The sequence below is a fragment of the Budorcas taxicolor genome, chromosome X (genome assembly GCF_023091745.1).
Source record: "Budorcas taxicolor isolate Tak-1 chromosome X, Takin1.1, whole genome shotgun sequence".
In the NCBI taxonomy this organism is placed as follows: domain Eukaryota; kingdom Metazoa; phylum Chordata; class Mammalia; order Artiodactyla; family Bovidae; genus Budorcas; species Budorcas taxicolor.
In genome coordinates this window covers 144,926,359-144,942,325 of record NC_068935.1, presented here as the reverse complement: position 1 = coordinate 144,942,325, position 15,967 = coordinate 144,926,359, and the positions used below count along the sequence as shown (strand labels likewise).

The 15,967-nt window shown below is 47.5% G+C and overlaps 1 protein-coding gene across 1 annotated transcript in view; it reads left to right on the top strand.

Annotated features, from left to right (window-relative positions):
• The window catches only part of ANOS1 (anosmin 1), a 221,523-nt gene that overhangs the window by 164,338 nt on the left and 41,218 nt on the right, over positions 1-15,967 (top strand). Inside the window, exons 5-6 of the mRNA XM_052663363.1 lie at positions 4,130-4,314; positions 11,190-11,319. Coding sequence (XP_052519323.1) covers positions 4,130-4,314; positions 11,190-11,319 — 315 coding nt within the window. The remainder of the gene's footprint in view (positions 1-4,129; positions 4,315-11,189; positions 11,320-15,967) is intronic.

Below are 15,967 nucleotides of genomic sequence, written 5' to 3'. Positions count from 1 at the left end.
GGCCTCAGAGCGTGCGGGTGTGGGGGCAGGGGTCCCCCGCTGAGTTCAGGGTCCTTGAGTGCTGGACCAGTTACTGGAGCTGCATTTACCCTAGAGGATTCTCCGTGGAGGGCCAAGGAGCAGGGCGGGTTTGCAGTCTCACATAGTGCTCTGTGATGTCAGGAAGCTAATGAGTCATCTTCTGTCCCTTTAAAAAAAAAAAAGAATATTTTTAATTGGGGGAATCATTGCTTTGCAGTGTCTTGTTGGTTTCTGCCATACAACAACAAGAATCAGCCCTAAGTGTGTGTGTGTCACACACACACACACATATATATATACAATACAACATATATATATGTTTATATATATATAAAGCACAGTCCATCCTCAAGGAAATCAGTCCTGAATATTCATTGCAAGGCCTGATGCTGAAGCTGAAAACTCCAATACTTTGGCCACCTGATGCGAAGAACTGACTCACTGGGAAAGACCCTGATGCTGGGAAAGATTGAAGGCGGGAGAAGGGGACGACAGAGGATGAGATGGTTGGATGGCATCACCAACTTGATGGACATGAGTTTGAGCAAGCTCCGGGAGTTGGTGATGGACAGGGAGGCCTGGCGTGCTGCTGTCCATGGGGTTGCAAAGAGTCGGACGTGACTGAGCAACTAACACTTAAACTTTCACTGTTTCCTACATTCCATATACATGTGTTAATATACAATATTTATTATTCTCTTTCCGATTTACTTGTATCACAGGCTCTAGTTTCATCCATCTCACTAGAACTAGAGTCAAATTCAGTTTTTATGGCTGAGTAGTATTCCACTGTGTGACTGTAACACAGCCTCTTTATCCGTCTGTCGATGGACATCACGGTTAGTTCTGTGGCTTAGCTATTGTCATGGACAATTGGGGTACCTGTGTCTTTTTCAGTTGTAGTTTTCTAAGGGTATATGCCTGGTAATAGGATTGCTGGTTCGTACGGAAGGACTGATGTTGGCCTTCTGATCCTTTGGCCGCCTGATGCGAAAAACTGACTCATTGGAGAAGACCCTGATGCTGGGAAAGATTGAGGGCGGGAGGAGAAGGGGACGACAGAGGATGAGATAGGTGCATGGTATCACCGACTTGATGGACGTGAGTTTGAGTAAAGTCCATTCCCACCAACAGCGCAGTAGGGGTCCCCTTTTTTCCACAGCCTCTCCAGCATTCATTGTTTGTAGACTTTTTTGCTGTGTGCCTCACGTTGCTCTGTTTAAACAGGAAGTAAAGGAATGTTTGAGTCCCAGGACCTTGATGGCGGAGGGAGATGCGAGCTCCTTGAATAGATACGATCCCAGAGGAGGTGGCAGTGAACGCCTGCAATGAGCCTTCTCGTTCCTCTCTGAGACTCTCAAGTGGAGATTTTTACCCCTGTTGCCATGTCTTCCTCCTACTTCTTCCTGAGAAAAGAATAAAGAAGTGGGCTGCTCCTACTTTTCCAGGCGTATTCCTGAGAAAAGGATAATGCAGTGGGCTAGGCCCTTTCTTCGGTGAACAGTTCCACACCATTTGCTTCTGCAGAGCACTCCTTATGGGAGCATTGGTTGGAGGGCTAGGGAGGGTGCAGGAGAACCCAGTTCTTGACACACACACACCACACACACACACACACACCACACACACACACACACCACCCCCGGAGCTTGAGCTTCATAGGGAAGATAAGACATCCAGAGATCTGGCTGTGGTCAGAGGCACTTGAATGCCTGTGTCGACAGCCACAGGTTCAATGCGGAACAGCAGAGCAAGCAATGGAGCCTTGCACTTCTAGCTGCAGGTTGAGGGAAGGTGGCTGAGGAGGCGGTGGCATCTGGACTGAGCCTGGACGTATCCCAGAGTCTATGTCAGAAAACGGAAGGCAAGAGATTTCAGCGTGAAGGAGACCATGTGACCGGACCATAGCAGTAAGGAGCTCCTGGCAGTGTGGTCGGGGGAAGCCGGCTGCTGAAGGCAGGTGGTGTATTGTTTCGATTTAGTGGTCCCGTCTTGTCCAACTCTCTGCAGATGCATGGACTGTAGCCCGCCAGGCTCCTCCGTCCATGGGGTTCTCCAGGCAAGAATACCAGAGTTGATTGGCAGCTTGCACTCTGTGATTCCTGCAAGCTGCAGCTAAGACCCAACACAGCTGGAAATGAATAAACACATAAATAGTTTTGTTTTTTTTATGTACACCCGTGGCTGATTTCATGTCGATGTGTTGGTAGAAACCCCCATAATACTGTAATTAGCCTCCAATTAAAATCAATTAATTAAAAAAAAATCATCAGTGAGCTTTTGAGCAGATACACACGTGCTGCGTTTAAATCACCCAGCCCCATCCAGATCAGTGATGAATGACTTTAGAATTTCCCACCATAAGAAGACCTTGGAGTGAGTTCAGATCAAAATGAGATGAGTTGGAATTTCAGCCACGCCGCTAACCTGCGGCAGATCGCCTCTGTGCTTTGTAGCCTTCCCTCCGCTGAGACTGAAGAAATGGAGCCTTCAGAGCTCACTGTTTCGAATGAGTCATCAGCGCTCTAGGCAAACGCTCGTCCTCAGGGTAGAATGGCTTTACGGGCAGCCGGTGTACTTGGTTCGCGTGGCACTGCACTCCACCTAAATTCGGTCGGTTCCATCAATCGCTTTGCTATTATGAATTTGTTCTAAGTTCCCCTTTCCGTCATGGCTGCTATTTTGAACCGTGGTTCTTACATCTTTGGGTTACCAGGCAACTTGCTCGCTCTGTTGAGGGGGGAGAGAGAAATCAAAATGATGAAGTATGTTCCGACGAGCCACCTGTGAGGGACTGTTTTTGAAGCCAGGCTCTCACCCGTGCCAAAACCCAAACATTATAAATTCATCTTTTTTTTTTTTTCTCCCAATTTTAAACAGCAAGTCAGCGGGGAGAGCCCCAGCAATCACTTGGAGAAATCCACGAGATCTGTGCTTCAGAAACCATTCTTGTATGCTTTGACCACATGAGACACTGGGCTTTATAATGTTTTCCTTAAAAGGAAAACTCACTCAGACGGAGAGGAGAGGAAACTCGGTAACCGTGTCCTAAGCACCCCGAGATATAGCATTAGAGGCGGAGCATGTTACATGGAGAAGGACTGGAGACTCCTGATGACTGTCGTCTCTGGTGGATTCCACGTTAGGCTCCCACGTGCAGCTTGTGGTGTACATGCGCGCTTCAGTCATGGCTGACTCTCGCTACCCCATGGACGGCAGCCCGCCAGGCTCCTCTGTCCATGGGATTCTCCAGGCAAGAATGCTGGAGTGGGTTGCCATGCCCCCCTCCATTGGATCCGCCTGATCCAGAGACCAAACCAGGGCATTCTGTCTCTGCTGCATCGCAGGCAGATTCTTTACCACTTGAGTCATCAGGGAAACCTGTTGATGCAACATGTCAAGACCTAATTCCACCTGTTCACTTATGCGTTAGAAAATGGGAATTCTATCAGCTTTTCATTACAAACCAAATTGAACCCAGTTTGGGTTCAGAAGCACACCTGGCACATGGTAAATGTTAGGTATTTCTCTTCCCCTTACAAAAGGTTTCATCTGCCCATTTGTCAAGTTTTAACTGCAGTGGGAGTGCTTTCTAACACTGCCATCTATAAAGTTCTTGCATTTTCTTTTATTGGAAAGAATGCACATAAAAGAACTGCTCTGAGGTTATGGGATTCCCTGGTGGCTCAGACGGTAAAGACTCTGCCTGCAATACAGGAAACCTGGGTTCAATCCCTGGTTCAGGAAGATCCCCCTGGAGAAGGGAATGAGAACCCACTCCAATATTCTTGCCTGGAGAATCCCATGGACAGAGAAGCTTGGCAGGCTACCATTCTTGGGGGGATCACAGAGTCAGCTGGGGAGACAAAACCTTGTTCGGAATCAAGAATCAATTTAGACCCTATAAAACAGCAGGAACGTGAAACTGAACTAGGCATTATACGATTTCAGACTGAATCCCTGATAGGGAGACGCTGCTATTAAGAAAGGAGACAGAGGGGCCTTTGTCATGAGATGAGTTTCATCTCCTCTTCAGCTCTTCTTCCTCAGCGTTCACCACAGTCCGCATTGCGTGCAGGCTGTTGTGACCGGCGTGGTTCTGTTCCAGGTGTCCCCCTGAAGCCCAGGAAGGAGTTGCGGTTCGCGGAACTGCCGTCTGGGCAGCTGGAGGTAAAGTGGTCCTCGAGGTTCAACGTTTCCATTGAGCCCGTGATCTACGTGCTGCAGAGAAGGTGGAATTATGGGATCCATCCAAGTGAAGACGACGCCACGCACTGGCAGACCATGGCGCAGGTGAGTGCTTCATGGGCCCTGTTTGTGCGACACTTGGCGGCCCCTCGGACTGCAGCCCACCAGGCTCCTCTGTCCATGGGATTCTCCAGGCAAGAATCCTGGAGTGGGTTGTCATTTCCTCCTCCTGGGTATCTTCCCAACCCAGGGATCGAACCTGGGTCTCCTGATGTCACCCTGGAGGTGACGTCTCCTGCACACCTACACAGAGAAGGTTAACGTGCTGTAGCTTGCTCAAAATAGCCTGAGCATGCAAGTTACTTAAACTGCTATGCATGCACCTCACCTCCACCCCCCATCCCATGGGGTGACAGATAGGAGAAGCTCCGTGGGTGTCTAACCTGGTACCACGAGAAAGTGGGCTTCACGTGCTCACGATGCATGGTGAGTGAGTGAGTGAGTGACGTCACTCAGTCGTGTCTGACTCTTTGCAACCCCTATGGACTGTAGCCTACCAGGCTCCTCCATGCATGGTGTTTTCCAGGCAAGATACTGCAGTAGGTGGCCATTTCCTTCTCCAGGAGATCTTCCCGACCCAGGGATTGAACCCAGGTCTCCCATAGTGTATGCAGACGCTTTACTATCTGAGCCTCCAGAGAAGTCCCAAAGCATATCCATTTACTTCCTCGTGGCTGTGCTGGGCCCTGTTAGTACATTCGGGCTTCCTCTCATTGCAGCAAACGGGGGTTCCTCTTCACTGTGGTGTGAGGGCTTCTCATTGCAGTGCCTTCTAGAACACGGGCGCTAGAACTCAGGCTCAGAAGTTGTGGCCCATAGACTTGCTTGCTCCGAGCTCTGTGGGATCTCCCCAGAACAGGGATCCAAGTGGTGTCCCCTGCATTGCAAGGCAGGTTCTTAAAGCACTGGGCCACCAGGGAAGCCATTTTCCGATGCGTGCTCACATTCATTTCCTCCGAGAACTGCACTTAAGCCTTGAGATACAGGTAGAACCCACTAGACTGAGGGAAACGCAACACGCAACACCCACAGGACTTGCTAACCTGCCATAGGGTCGTCTTGATGTCTTCTCCCGTGTTGCTCCTGAAACGTTGTTGCTGAACCATGAAAGATGCCGGGATTCTCGGCCTCCAGAGGAGTAGAGTTCAATCCGGGGCCAGAGATGAGGCTTGATTGCTCGAGCTTTTGTGTCATAAAGTTTTATTAAAGTATGAAAGAGATGGAGAAAGCTTCTGACATAGACATCAGAAGTGGGGCAGAAAGAATACCCCCTCCCTAGTTTTAGCAACGGAGTTATATACTTTTTAATTACTTATTACCGTGAATCAAAAGAATGTCTGGAGGTTGTAAAGACCTTCCTAGACTCACTCCCATAATTGACATTTTAAGACAACAGGATTAGCCAGAAAGGTTTTTTCCAGAAACTGTCCTCAAGCAGGATACATTATTGTTACATAATCCTAAGGAATGTAGAGGGAAAAAAAGTTTGTCCTTTCCTCCTCCTTGAGAATTCCAGACCCCCTCTCTCCTTGGGGACCCCCTGGACTTCTTATCAACCTACCTAGGAATTGACTCTCTCACTCCCACATTTAAGCTTTCATTCCGCACAGGACTTGACTGGCTGAACGAAGAATCCTGTCACCAAACTGCTTGGTGGAAAGCAGCGGGCAGGTCCCGAATCTTACCTGAGTGCTTCTTTCTCCTTCCTCTTGCTCAACTCCCCAACCAATGGGCCACCAGACGGCACCCCTCCTGGGGGTCATCTCCCCAGTGCCGACGAAAGAATAAATGATCAGTATGAAACCGCTTCATGCTTTTCAACAAGTAAACAAGCCTTCCCCACATGTAGGTCTATACGGAAATCTCTGCTGATGTGTGTAAGACCGTGTTTCTCCAAAGACGAGATTCCCTTGACTTTTTTTTTTTTTTTCTTTTTTCACTACATGTAAACTACAATGCCATACTCAGGTGTTTGAAAGAAAAATGTAATCCCTTTTTCATCAGGAGTGTCTCAGAGAGGATAAACACGAGAGTCATTTAAAGACCTCAAAAGCAATGAGAAATGAAATGTTAAAATGATTTAAAAAAAAAATTGGAGGATAATGTGCAATGTTGTGTTAGCTTCTGCCGTACGACAAAGTGAATCAATCACGTGTACAATATCCCTTCCACCTTGACCCTTCCACCCACCTCTTCTGCCCCTCTAGGTCATCACAGAGAAGCGGGCTCAGCTCCCTGTGTTACGCGGCAGGTTCCTGCTAGCTTACTATTTCACATATAAAGTCGTGCATAGGGTTGGTGCTGTTAGTGTGCATAGTCAGCACTACTTGATGAATTTGCCCCACTCCCTTCTTCCCCTTCTGTGTCCACCCATTCTCTTCGTCTCTGTCTCTTTCTTCCCTGCAAATAGGTTCATCAGTACCCTTTTCTGAAATTCCATATATATGCACTAATATTTGACTTTTTTTTTTCTCTTTCTGCCTTATTCAGCTCTGTAGAACAGACTCCTGGTACATCCACCTCATGACAAGTGACTCCGATTCATTCCCTTTTTTATGGCTGAGTAATATTCTATTGCATATATGGACCACGTCTAAAAGAAACATCTTCAATGGGGGAAAAAAAAGAACTGGTCAGAAATATTTAGTAATTTTATTCCATATCTACCTTGTGAAACCCTTTTGCTTTAACAAAACATAAAGATGTTCAGAATACAGCCTAAAATTATGTTTGGTTTACACGGCATGCTCCCCTAAATGGTGCTACGGTATCACGTGTAGAATTTACAGATTACCAGTTTGAAGATTTATGAAAGTAACTGATGATAAGACTTTCTCATATTCTCTTTCTTGGAGAGAGGAAAGACCTTGCTCTATCATTTCTATTATCATTGCTGTGTTCACTGGTTAATTCCACACGAAATGCTTCCTTTCTGTGTCTGCTGAGAATGCTTTACTTCCTTAAGCTAAGGACTTTAGTTCCTTAAACTGAAGGCTGAAACTAGACAAAGAAGTCAATGGAAATGTCGTCTCAAATTCTGCCAGATAAGGTAGAAAGCCACGCTTGTCACTGTCGTCCTTTTTAAAAAAAATTATTTATTTTTTATTTATTTAATTAGAGGCTAATTACTTTACACTATTGTGATTTTTGCCAGACATTGACATGAATCAGCCACGTGTACATGTGTTCCAGCCAGTGTACACGTGTTCCCAATCCTGAACCCCTCTCCCACCCCCTTCCCCACCCCATCCCTCTGGGTCATCCCAGAGCACCGGCTTTGAGTGCCCTACGTCATGCATCGAGCTTGCACTGGTCATCTGTTTGACGTATGGTAATATACATATTTCAATGCTGTTCTCTCAAATCATCCCACTCTAGCCTTCAGGGCATACACACTGAGGAAACCAGAATTGAAAGAGACACGTGTACCCCAGTGTTCACTGCAGCACTTGTTTGCAATAGCTAGGACATGGAAGCAACCCAGGTGTCCATCACCAGATGAATGGATAACGAAGTTGTGGTACACACACACAATGGAATATTACTCAGTGATTAAAAAAAAAAAAAAACCACGTTTGAGTCAGTTCTAATAAGGTGTCTGAAACTGGAGCCTATTATACAGAGTGAAGTAAGTGAGAAAGAGAAACACCAATACAGTATATTAACGCATATATATGGGATTTAGAAAGACGGTAATGACGACCCTGTTTATTTATTTTAATCGTGGAAGTACTTAGCTTCTTTTGAATGTCGAAGTACACGTGGCAGTCCTTTCAGCAAGTTATCACAAGCTGAGGTTTAGAAGGATTTCAGTTCCGTTCTGTTGCCCAGTTTCATGCCCTGAGTGTCTCCTTGAGCTCAGCTGGCATTAGGCCCAGATGACCCACAGAACTCAGACATTTATCCCTTGGAGTTGATAGCCTACAGTGAACAATGTCAGATTCGTGATCTCCAAAGGAGATTTAGCTTTGGGACCAGGGACCAGGCTTCATCGCTCAAGAGCTTCTGTGTAGCGGAGTTTTATTGAAGTAAGAAAATAGACAGAGAAAGCTTCTGACAGACATCAGAAAGGGGATGGAGAGTGCCCCCTTCACTAGTGTTAGCAAGGGAGCTATATCGCTTTTAGTTATTACAATAAATCAAAAGAATATCTCAAGGTTGCAAAAATTTTACCAGACCCACTGCCACAATTTACATTTTAGGATAACAGGATTCAGTGAAGTGAAGTCGCTCAGTCGTGTCTGACTCTTTGCAACCCCATGGACTGTAGCCTGCCAGGGTTTTCCATGGGATTTTCCAGGCAAGAGTACTGGAGTGGGTTGCCATTCCCTTCTCCAGGGGGATCTTTGCAACCCAGGGATCAAACCCAGGTCTCCCGCATTGTAGGCAGACGCTTTACTGTCTGAGCCAGCAGAGAAGTCCTTAGAACTTGACAATAGAAAGATCCTACCACATCCACTCCCATAATATACATTCTAAAATACCAGGATTAGTCAGAAGGTTTTCAGGAAGGAGAAACCCTCTTTAAGATGGAAACATTGTTGTTATATAATCCTTCAGTTCAGTTCAGTTCAATCACTCAGTCGTGTCCAACTCTTTGCAACCCCATGGACTGACTGTAGCACGCCAGGCCTCCTTGTCCATCACCAACTCCCGCAGTTTACTCAAACTTATGTCCATTGAGTCAGTGATGCCATCCAGCCATCTCATCCTCTGTCATCGCCTTCTCTCGCCTTCAATCTTGCCCAGCATCAGGGTCTTTTCAAATGAGTCAGCTCTTTGCATCAGGTGACCGAGGTATTGGAATTTCAGCTTCCACATCAATCCTTTCAATGAATATTCAGGACTAAGTTCCTTGAGGATGGACTGGTTGGATCTGCTTGCAGTCAAAGGGACTCTCAAGAGTCTTCTCCAACACCACAGTTCAAAAGCATCAACTCTTCAGTGCTCAGCTTTCTTTGTAGTCCAACTTTCACATCCATACATGACTACTGGAAAAAATATACATTCTAAGATATCAGAATTTGGACAAAATGTGGTCCAAGAGATCAGGATGAGTCAGAAGCTTTCAGGAAGGAGAAACTGTCCTCAAGCAGGATACATTGTTGTTATATAATCCTTAGTACAGAGTTTAAACTGAGTTGTTTTTTGTGTAATCATCAGTTCCAGGCTTAAAGGAAAACAACAACAACAACAACAACAACAACAAATGTTTTATGTGACTAAGACTAAGGAATCTAGAGAAAAAAGATGTTTGCCCTTTCCTTCTCCTTGAGAATTCCAGATCCCTATCTCCGCCTCGAGAACCCCAGATCCCTCTTTCTTTGGGGTCCCCTGGACTTCTCATCCACCTGCCTAGAAAGTGATTCTCTCAGAGTCATGGCCAAGTTCTCAGGTCTGCCCTAGGACATTGTTGGAAGTGGGCATATTGCCCTGAGCTTGACAAAGGGGGGCAGTGACAATATGGTCAGGTTGTCTGAGATCTTGGGACATAACCAGAGGGACAGCAAGCCCTGTTGATGTGTCCCTGTGTCCAGTTTTCTTCTTTGCAACGTTTTATTGGACTAAGATATATTCACACAGCCACTCCTGATGGCTCAGCAGTTAAGAACCCACCTGCCAATGCAGTGGACCCAGGTTTGATCCCTGGTTTGGGAAGATCCCCTGGAGAAGGACATGGCAACCCACTCCACTGTTCTTGCCTGGAGAATCCCATGGACAGAGGAGCCTGGTGGGCTACAGTCTGTGGGGCTGCAAAGAGTCAGACATGACCTAGTGATTTAACCACCTCCACATAGAGATCCACCAGTCCATTCTAAAGGAGATCAGTCCTGGGTGTTCATTGGAAGGACTGATGCTGAGGCTGAAACTCCAGTACTTTGGCCACCTCATGTGAAGAGCTGACTCCTTGGAAAAGACCCTGATACTGGGAGGGATTGGGGGCAGAAGGAGAAGGGGACGACCGAGGATGAGATGGCTGGATGGGATCACCGACTCGATGGACGTGAGTCTGAGTGAACTCCAGGAGTTGGTGATGGACAGGGAGGCCTGGCGTGCTGCAGTTCATGGGGTGGCAAAGAGTCGGACACGACTGAGCTACTGAACTGAACTGAACTGAACTGAACATAGTAATACACCTCACCCTTCAGAAACATGAATCTATGTGCATCTTACATGATTTACTCAAACTGAAAAAGAAAGAAAAAGCCTTGAGTTGCAATATACTTGGGGAATTTAAGTGTGTGGGTTCACATACCTACTTCTAGAATTATATTTGGTGTTCAAGTAGGAGGCATTTTCCTTCTGTCATCTACAGATGATTTCATGGTCTCTGTAATGTAATGATCACTTCATATATGTATTCATTCATGAAGTGAAGTCGCTCAGTCCTGCCCGACTCTCTGCAACCCCATGGACTGTAGCCCACCAGGCTCCTCTGTCCATGGGGTTCTCCAAGCAAGAATACTGGAGCGGGTTGCCACTCACTTCTCCAGGGGATCTTTCCGACCCAGGGATCGAACATGGGTCTCCCACATTGCAGGCAGATTCTTGACCATCTGAGCTACAGGGGAAGCCCATTATTCATTCGTGTGTATACTTCATTAATGAAAACCCTCCAAAGCTATATGTAGTCATCAGAGGTAAAAAACCAGCCCGTGCATTCATCATGAGATTTTGACTTCCACAGAGTCGTCCAAGTCTTTGGGAATAAATACCCATGAGTGGCATGCAGCCGCTGGAACCTCCCCTGGGAATTCCCTGATCCCGACAGCCCTCCCTGGAACCCAGCAGGGTTGCCCATCCTCACCCAGGAGGGCAGGGGGAGGGCGTCAAGTCCACCGATGAGTCGAGCGTGTGTTTACAAAGCATACGCAGCGAGCACATCAGGGTAACAGGCTTCTGTGTGCCTTTCCCCTCAGACCACGGACGAGCGGGTGCAGCTGACGGACGTCCGGCCCAGCAGGTGGTACCAGTTCCGTGTGGCGGCCGTGAACGTGCACGGGACCCGAGGCTTCACCGCCCCCAGCAAGCACTTCCGCTCCTCCAAAGGTCAGTGGTGCTTGCCGCCCTCCAATCCACCCACCCACCCACCTCGCGATAGGGGGACACGTCCATGGTGTCTCCAGGCTGGCATGGGTGTGTTTGGCCAGCACGTGGCTTTGCTGTGCTGAGCGAGTGGGACCAGATGCCTCTGAAGGAGGAGCCGCGTGAATTCACGGTTGGGAGGATCCCTGTGTTTTGACCTCTGCGAGGCTCCGGAAACTGTCATCACGATGATGTTTTCTCAGCTTGAAACAGGCCGTTCTCTAGAGTCAGCTTCCACTGCCTGGGTCTCTCCATTTCTTATGCATCAAGCACCATTCAGTTTAAAGTTTTTTGGAGAGAAAGCTTTCGTGTCTGCCACATCAGACGATGCAGGTCTCTTGAAAATAGTGGCTCTGCTGAGTGTCAGTTCACCTCCTGTTTCACACACAGGCAGAGTTTAAATCCGTCCTGAGTCACTTTATCATAGCTATCACTTTCTTCCCTTCTCATTTCACTGCTGTTCTAAAACGTCTGTGGGTGTGATGAATACTCAGTTTGCCATTTGTGGTTGGTTTAGTCTGTGATAGTGCAAGGACATGATTGGACTGGATATTAAGAATAGCTCTGTGTTTATTTCTCCAGTTGGGTTGTGCATTCTGAATTAATGATACGTCAGCCTGGCTAATCAACAAGGTCCATTTTCATGGAAGATTAGTGAGGTTATTCACTGACTAATCAGCAGTTATCGTCCTCGACACAAGGTCACTCAGACTCGTTTTAGGCAGGCATTGTGATGTTAATGAATAACGTGAGGCGTGTAACATCAGTCATGTCTTTCAAGATGGGAAAGTTTGCACTGGCTGCTATAAATTGCAATTCCTTTCCATTTTGGATGTCTAGGTGGCTCAGTGGTGAAGGACCCACCAGCTAATGCAGAAGATTCAGGTTCGATCCCTGGGTCAGAAAGATCCCCTGGAGGAGGAAATGGCAACCCAATGCAGTATTCTTGCCTGGAGAATCCCATGGACAGAGGAGCCTGGTGGGCTGCAGTCCATGGAGTCGCAAAAGTGCCAGACGTGGCTGAGCCCACACATCCTCTTATGTTTCAGCTAGTCTGTCTGTTATATCTTGCTAGAATAATATTGCCACACCTTTACCGAGATAATCACAGGTCTCAAGTGGAAAATTTGCAGCCAAATAATTTAAATTTTTGGATGCCATTCCAGTGTTTATTGCAGACTCTTTTTTTTTTTTAATTGCCTGCACTATGTGTTAGTTGTGACAGGAGGACCCTTCAATCTTCATTGTAGCATGTAGGGTCCAGTTCCCTGACCAGAGATTGAACCCGGGTCCCCCTGCACCGGCCGTGTGGAGTCTTAGCCACTGGACCACTGGGGAAGTCCCCTGTGTTGTAGATTTTTTTTTAACTCTTTCTTTTGAAAAGCCCTTTTAAGAAAGGTATATCCTGCACACCCAGCTCCTAGGTGAATACACTGAGCAAGCTAGAAAGGAAAATAACAGAGATGTGAGACCTTTCTCGAATGAGGACTGTCTCCCTGTGGTCCGATGATCAAGAGAGGCCATGTGAATAAATAGTCAGTGGTGGGTTCAGAGGGGAGGATCCTCACGGGGCTCGGGAAGTCTCCGCCCTGACTTTACCAGCTCACACGTGGTCCAGGCGTGTACGGTCATACCGTGTTCCCACTGGCCCCGTTGCCTGTTTGTGGTCTGGCACTCTCAAATCAACACAGCTTGTGCACACACGAGGCGCAGCAGTGCCCAGCCTCTGCATGCACAGGACAAATCCCCTTTGGAGCTGGATGGGACCTGGGCAGTGGTCCCATGACCGTGGCTGCCAACTTCCAAAGAGGCACGCGTCCCGGGGAGACAGCAGGGCCACGTCGCTCCAGCCCTTCCTGCGTATCTGAGCAACGCTCAGGTCTCGGATTAGCCCTGTGTCCGTCAGTTGAAATGGGCTTTCGTTGAATGAAGGTGCACCGTTTGGGCAATCCCTGCACTCACCATTAAATCGTTCTATTTCTTGGTTTGACAAGTGTGCCCAGCATTCAGCATTGCAGAGTGCACGTCTGAAGCAAAAAACACACGCCAGGAATTCGTGATAGATTCTAGTGTCTTCACTGAAGACACAGACCCGCTAAGCAGCTGAAGCTGATTCATCCAGGATGTGGCTAAGGGTTGTGGTCGTTGCTCAGCCGCTAAGTTGTGTCCAACTCTTTGCGACTCCATGGACTACACCACGCCAGGCCTCCCTGTCCATCACCATCTCCTACTGTTTGCTCAAACTCATGTCCATTGCATCGGTGATGCCATCCAACCATCTCATGCTGTGTCACCCCCTTCTCCTGCCTTCGATCTTTCCCAGCATCAGGGTCTTTTCTAATGAGTCGGCTCCTCACATCAAGGGGCCAGAGTATTGAAGCTTCAGCTTCAGCGTCAGTCCTTCCAATGAATAATCATGGTTGATTTCCTTTAGGATGGACTGGTTTGATCTCCTTGCTGTCCAAGGGACTCTCGTCTTCTCCAGCCCCACAATTTGAAAGCATCAGCTCTTTAGGTTCTGCATGTAAGTGGTGTTATATGGAGCTTGTCTTGTGCACTATGACCATCTAAAGGTCTCTCTCTCTATTGCAATTTGCACACTGGTTTTCTGTACAAATGTGGAGGTGGGTTTCTGTATGTAACCATTAGCGTTGTCGGGACACCTGGAGGTGCCTGCCTCACGGGAGGTGATGGCCTTTCTCCCCGGGCAGGACAGAGCACGGGCTCCTTTCTCATGGGGTTTCATGTCGGTGCGATGATAGACCTCATTTCTCCAGGGGTGACAAGTTATTTCATTTGGCATTTTCTGCATCGTAGGCGCTAGGTTGTTCCATCCTTGTGCCTGTTGCTTTTTGCTCATGGAATTAATCATGAAAGGTTCAGAGAGGAAACTGTAAATCTTTCTTCTGAAATCCATCTTCCTTTGCCAAAAGCACTACATAGAGTTGTTAATAAAAGGAACTGTTTTCAAGGCTGAATTTGGGTAGTCTTGCTAAATACTGAATATATCTTGCCCTGGAAATCACGCAAATTGTAAAAGAGGCTAACATGGCCTTCCTCTTGCATTCATCTGTGAGGGTGTGTTTGCTTCCTGCCCCGTGAGATGGGTTTCTGTAGACGACTGGGAAGGTTGTAAAGAGGGAGTGGATGAGGCAGAAAGAGAAGTGGGATGGGGGAAATGCTCTCATTTAAGCTTCAAAGAAGCTCTCATCTTGGGATGTGACTCTGGCCCTCTCATGCTACACTCCCCGACTAGTGAATGAAACTCTGGTCCTCAGTTTCCTCATCTGTAAAATGGGAACATGATGACAACATTTCAAAAACAAACTACAGCCGTATGCTCATTAGAAATAAGCACCGCTTATGAGGCCTGGGTTTGATTCTTGGGTTGGGAAGATCCCTTGGAGAAGGAAATGGCAGCCCACTCCAGTATTCTTGCCTGGAGAATCCCATGGACAGAGGAGCCTAGAGGGCGACAGTCCACGGGGGTTGCAAATAATTGGACACAACTAAATGACTAACAATTTTATGTCCAGTTCCAAGAGACTAAATGGTGTCATGGCTTTAGAAAGACTGACTTGGGGTTGGCACTCTGTGGCCCATGGACCATGTTTGGCCTGCTGCTTGTTTCTGCAAATAGCATTTCACTAGCACAGAGCCACACCCATTTGTTTCCATATTGTCAATTTTTTTGTTGTTGTTCAGTCATTCAGTTGTGTCCAGCTGTTTGTGACCCCATGGACTGCAGCACGCCAGGCTTCCCTGTCCTTCACCATTTCTTGGACTTTGCTCAAACTCATGTCCGTTGAGTCATGATGCCATCTCATTCTCTGTCACTCCCTTCTCCTGCCTTCAATCTTTCCCAGCATTGGGGTCTTTTTTAATGAGTCTATGGCTGCTCTTTTAAGAAAGCCCTTTTTAGTTTGTATTAGGGTAGAGCTTATTAACAATATTGTGATAGTTTCAGCTAGATAGTGAAGAGACTCGGCCATACATGTACACGGATCCATTCTCCCCCAAACTCCCCTCTCATCCAGGCTGCCACATGACACTGAGCAGAGTTCCCTGTGTTGTACATCAGGGCCTTGCTGGTTTTCCATGTTACATACAGCAGTGTGTCCTTGTCCATCCCAAACTCCCTAACTATCCCTTCCCCCATCCTTCCCTCTGGTGACCATAAGGCTATTACAGGGTATTGAGCAGAGTTCCCTGTGCTGTCCAGCAGGTCCTGGTTGGTTCTCCTTGTTAAATACAGCAGTGTGTCCTTGTGCATCCCAAACTCCCTGACTATCCCTTCCCCCACCCTTCCCCCTGGGAACCATAAGGTTATTACAGGGTATTGAGCAGAGGTCCCTGTGCTGGACAGCAGGTCCTGGTTGGTTCTCCTTGTTAAATACAGCAGTGTGTCCTTGTCCATCCCACACTCCCTAACTACCCCTTCCCCCACCCTTCCCCCTGGGAACCATAACGTTACTACAGTAATGAATGCAGATGTGCCGGAGTGTGAGAGTCTCAGCCCCTCTGTCTCCCCTCCCTGTCTTTCTCACTTCTGACTGCCACCAGTTCCCTGAATGACCTCGGGCAGGCCACTTCACCTGTTCAACCCTATGGG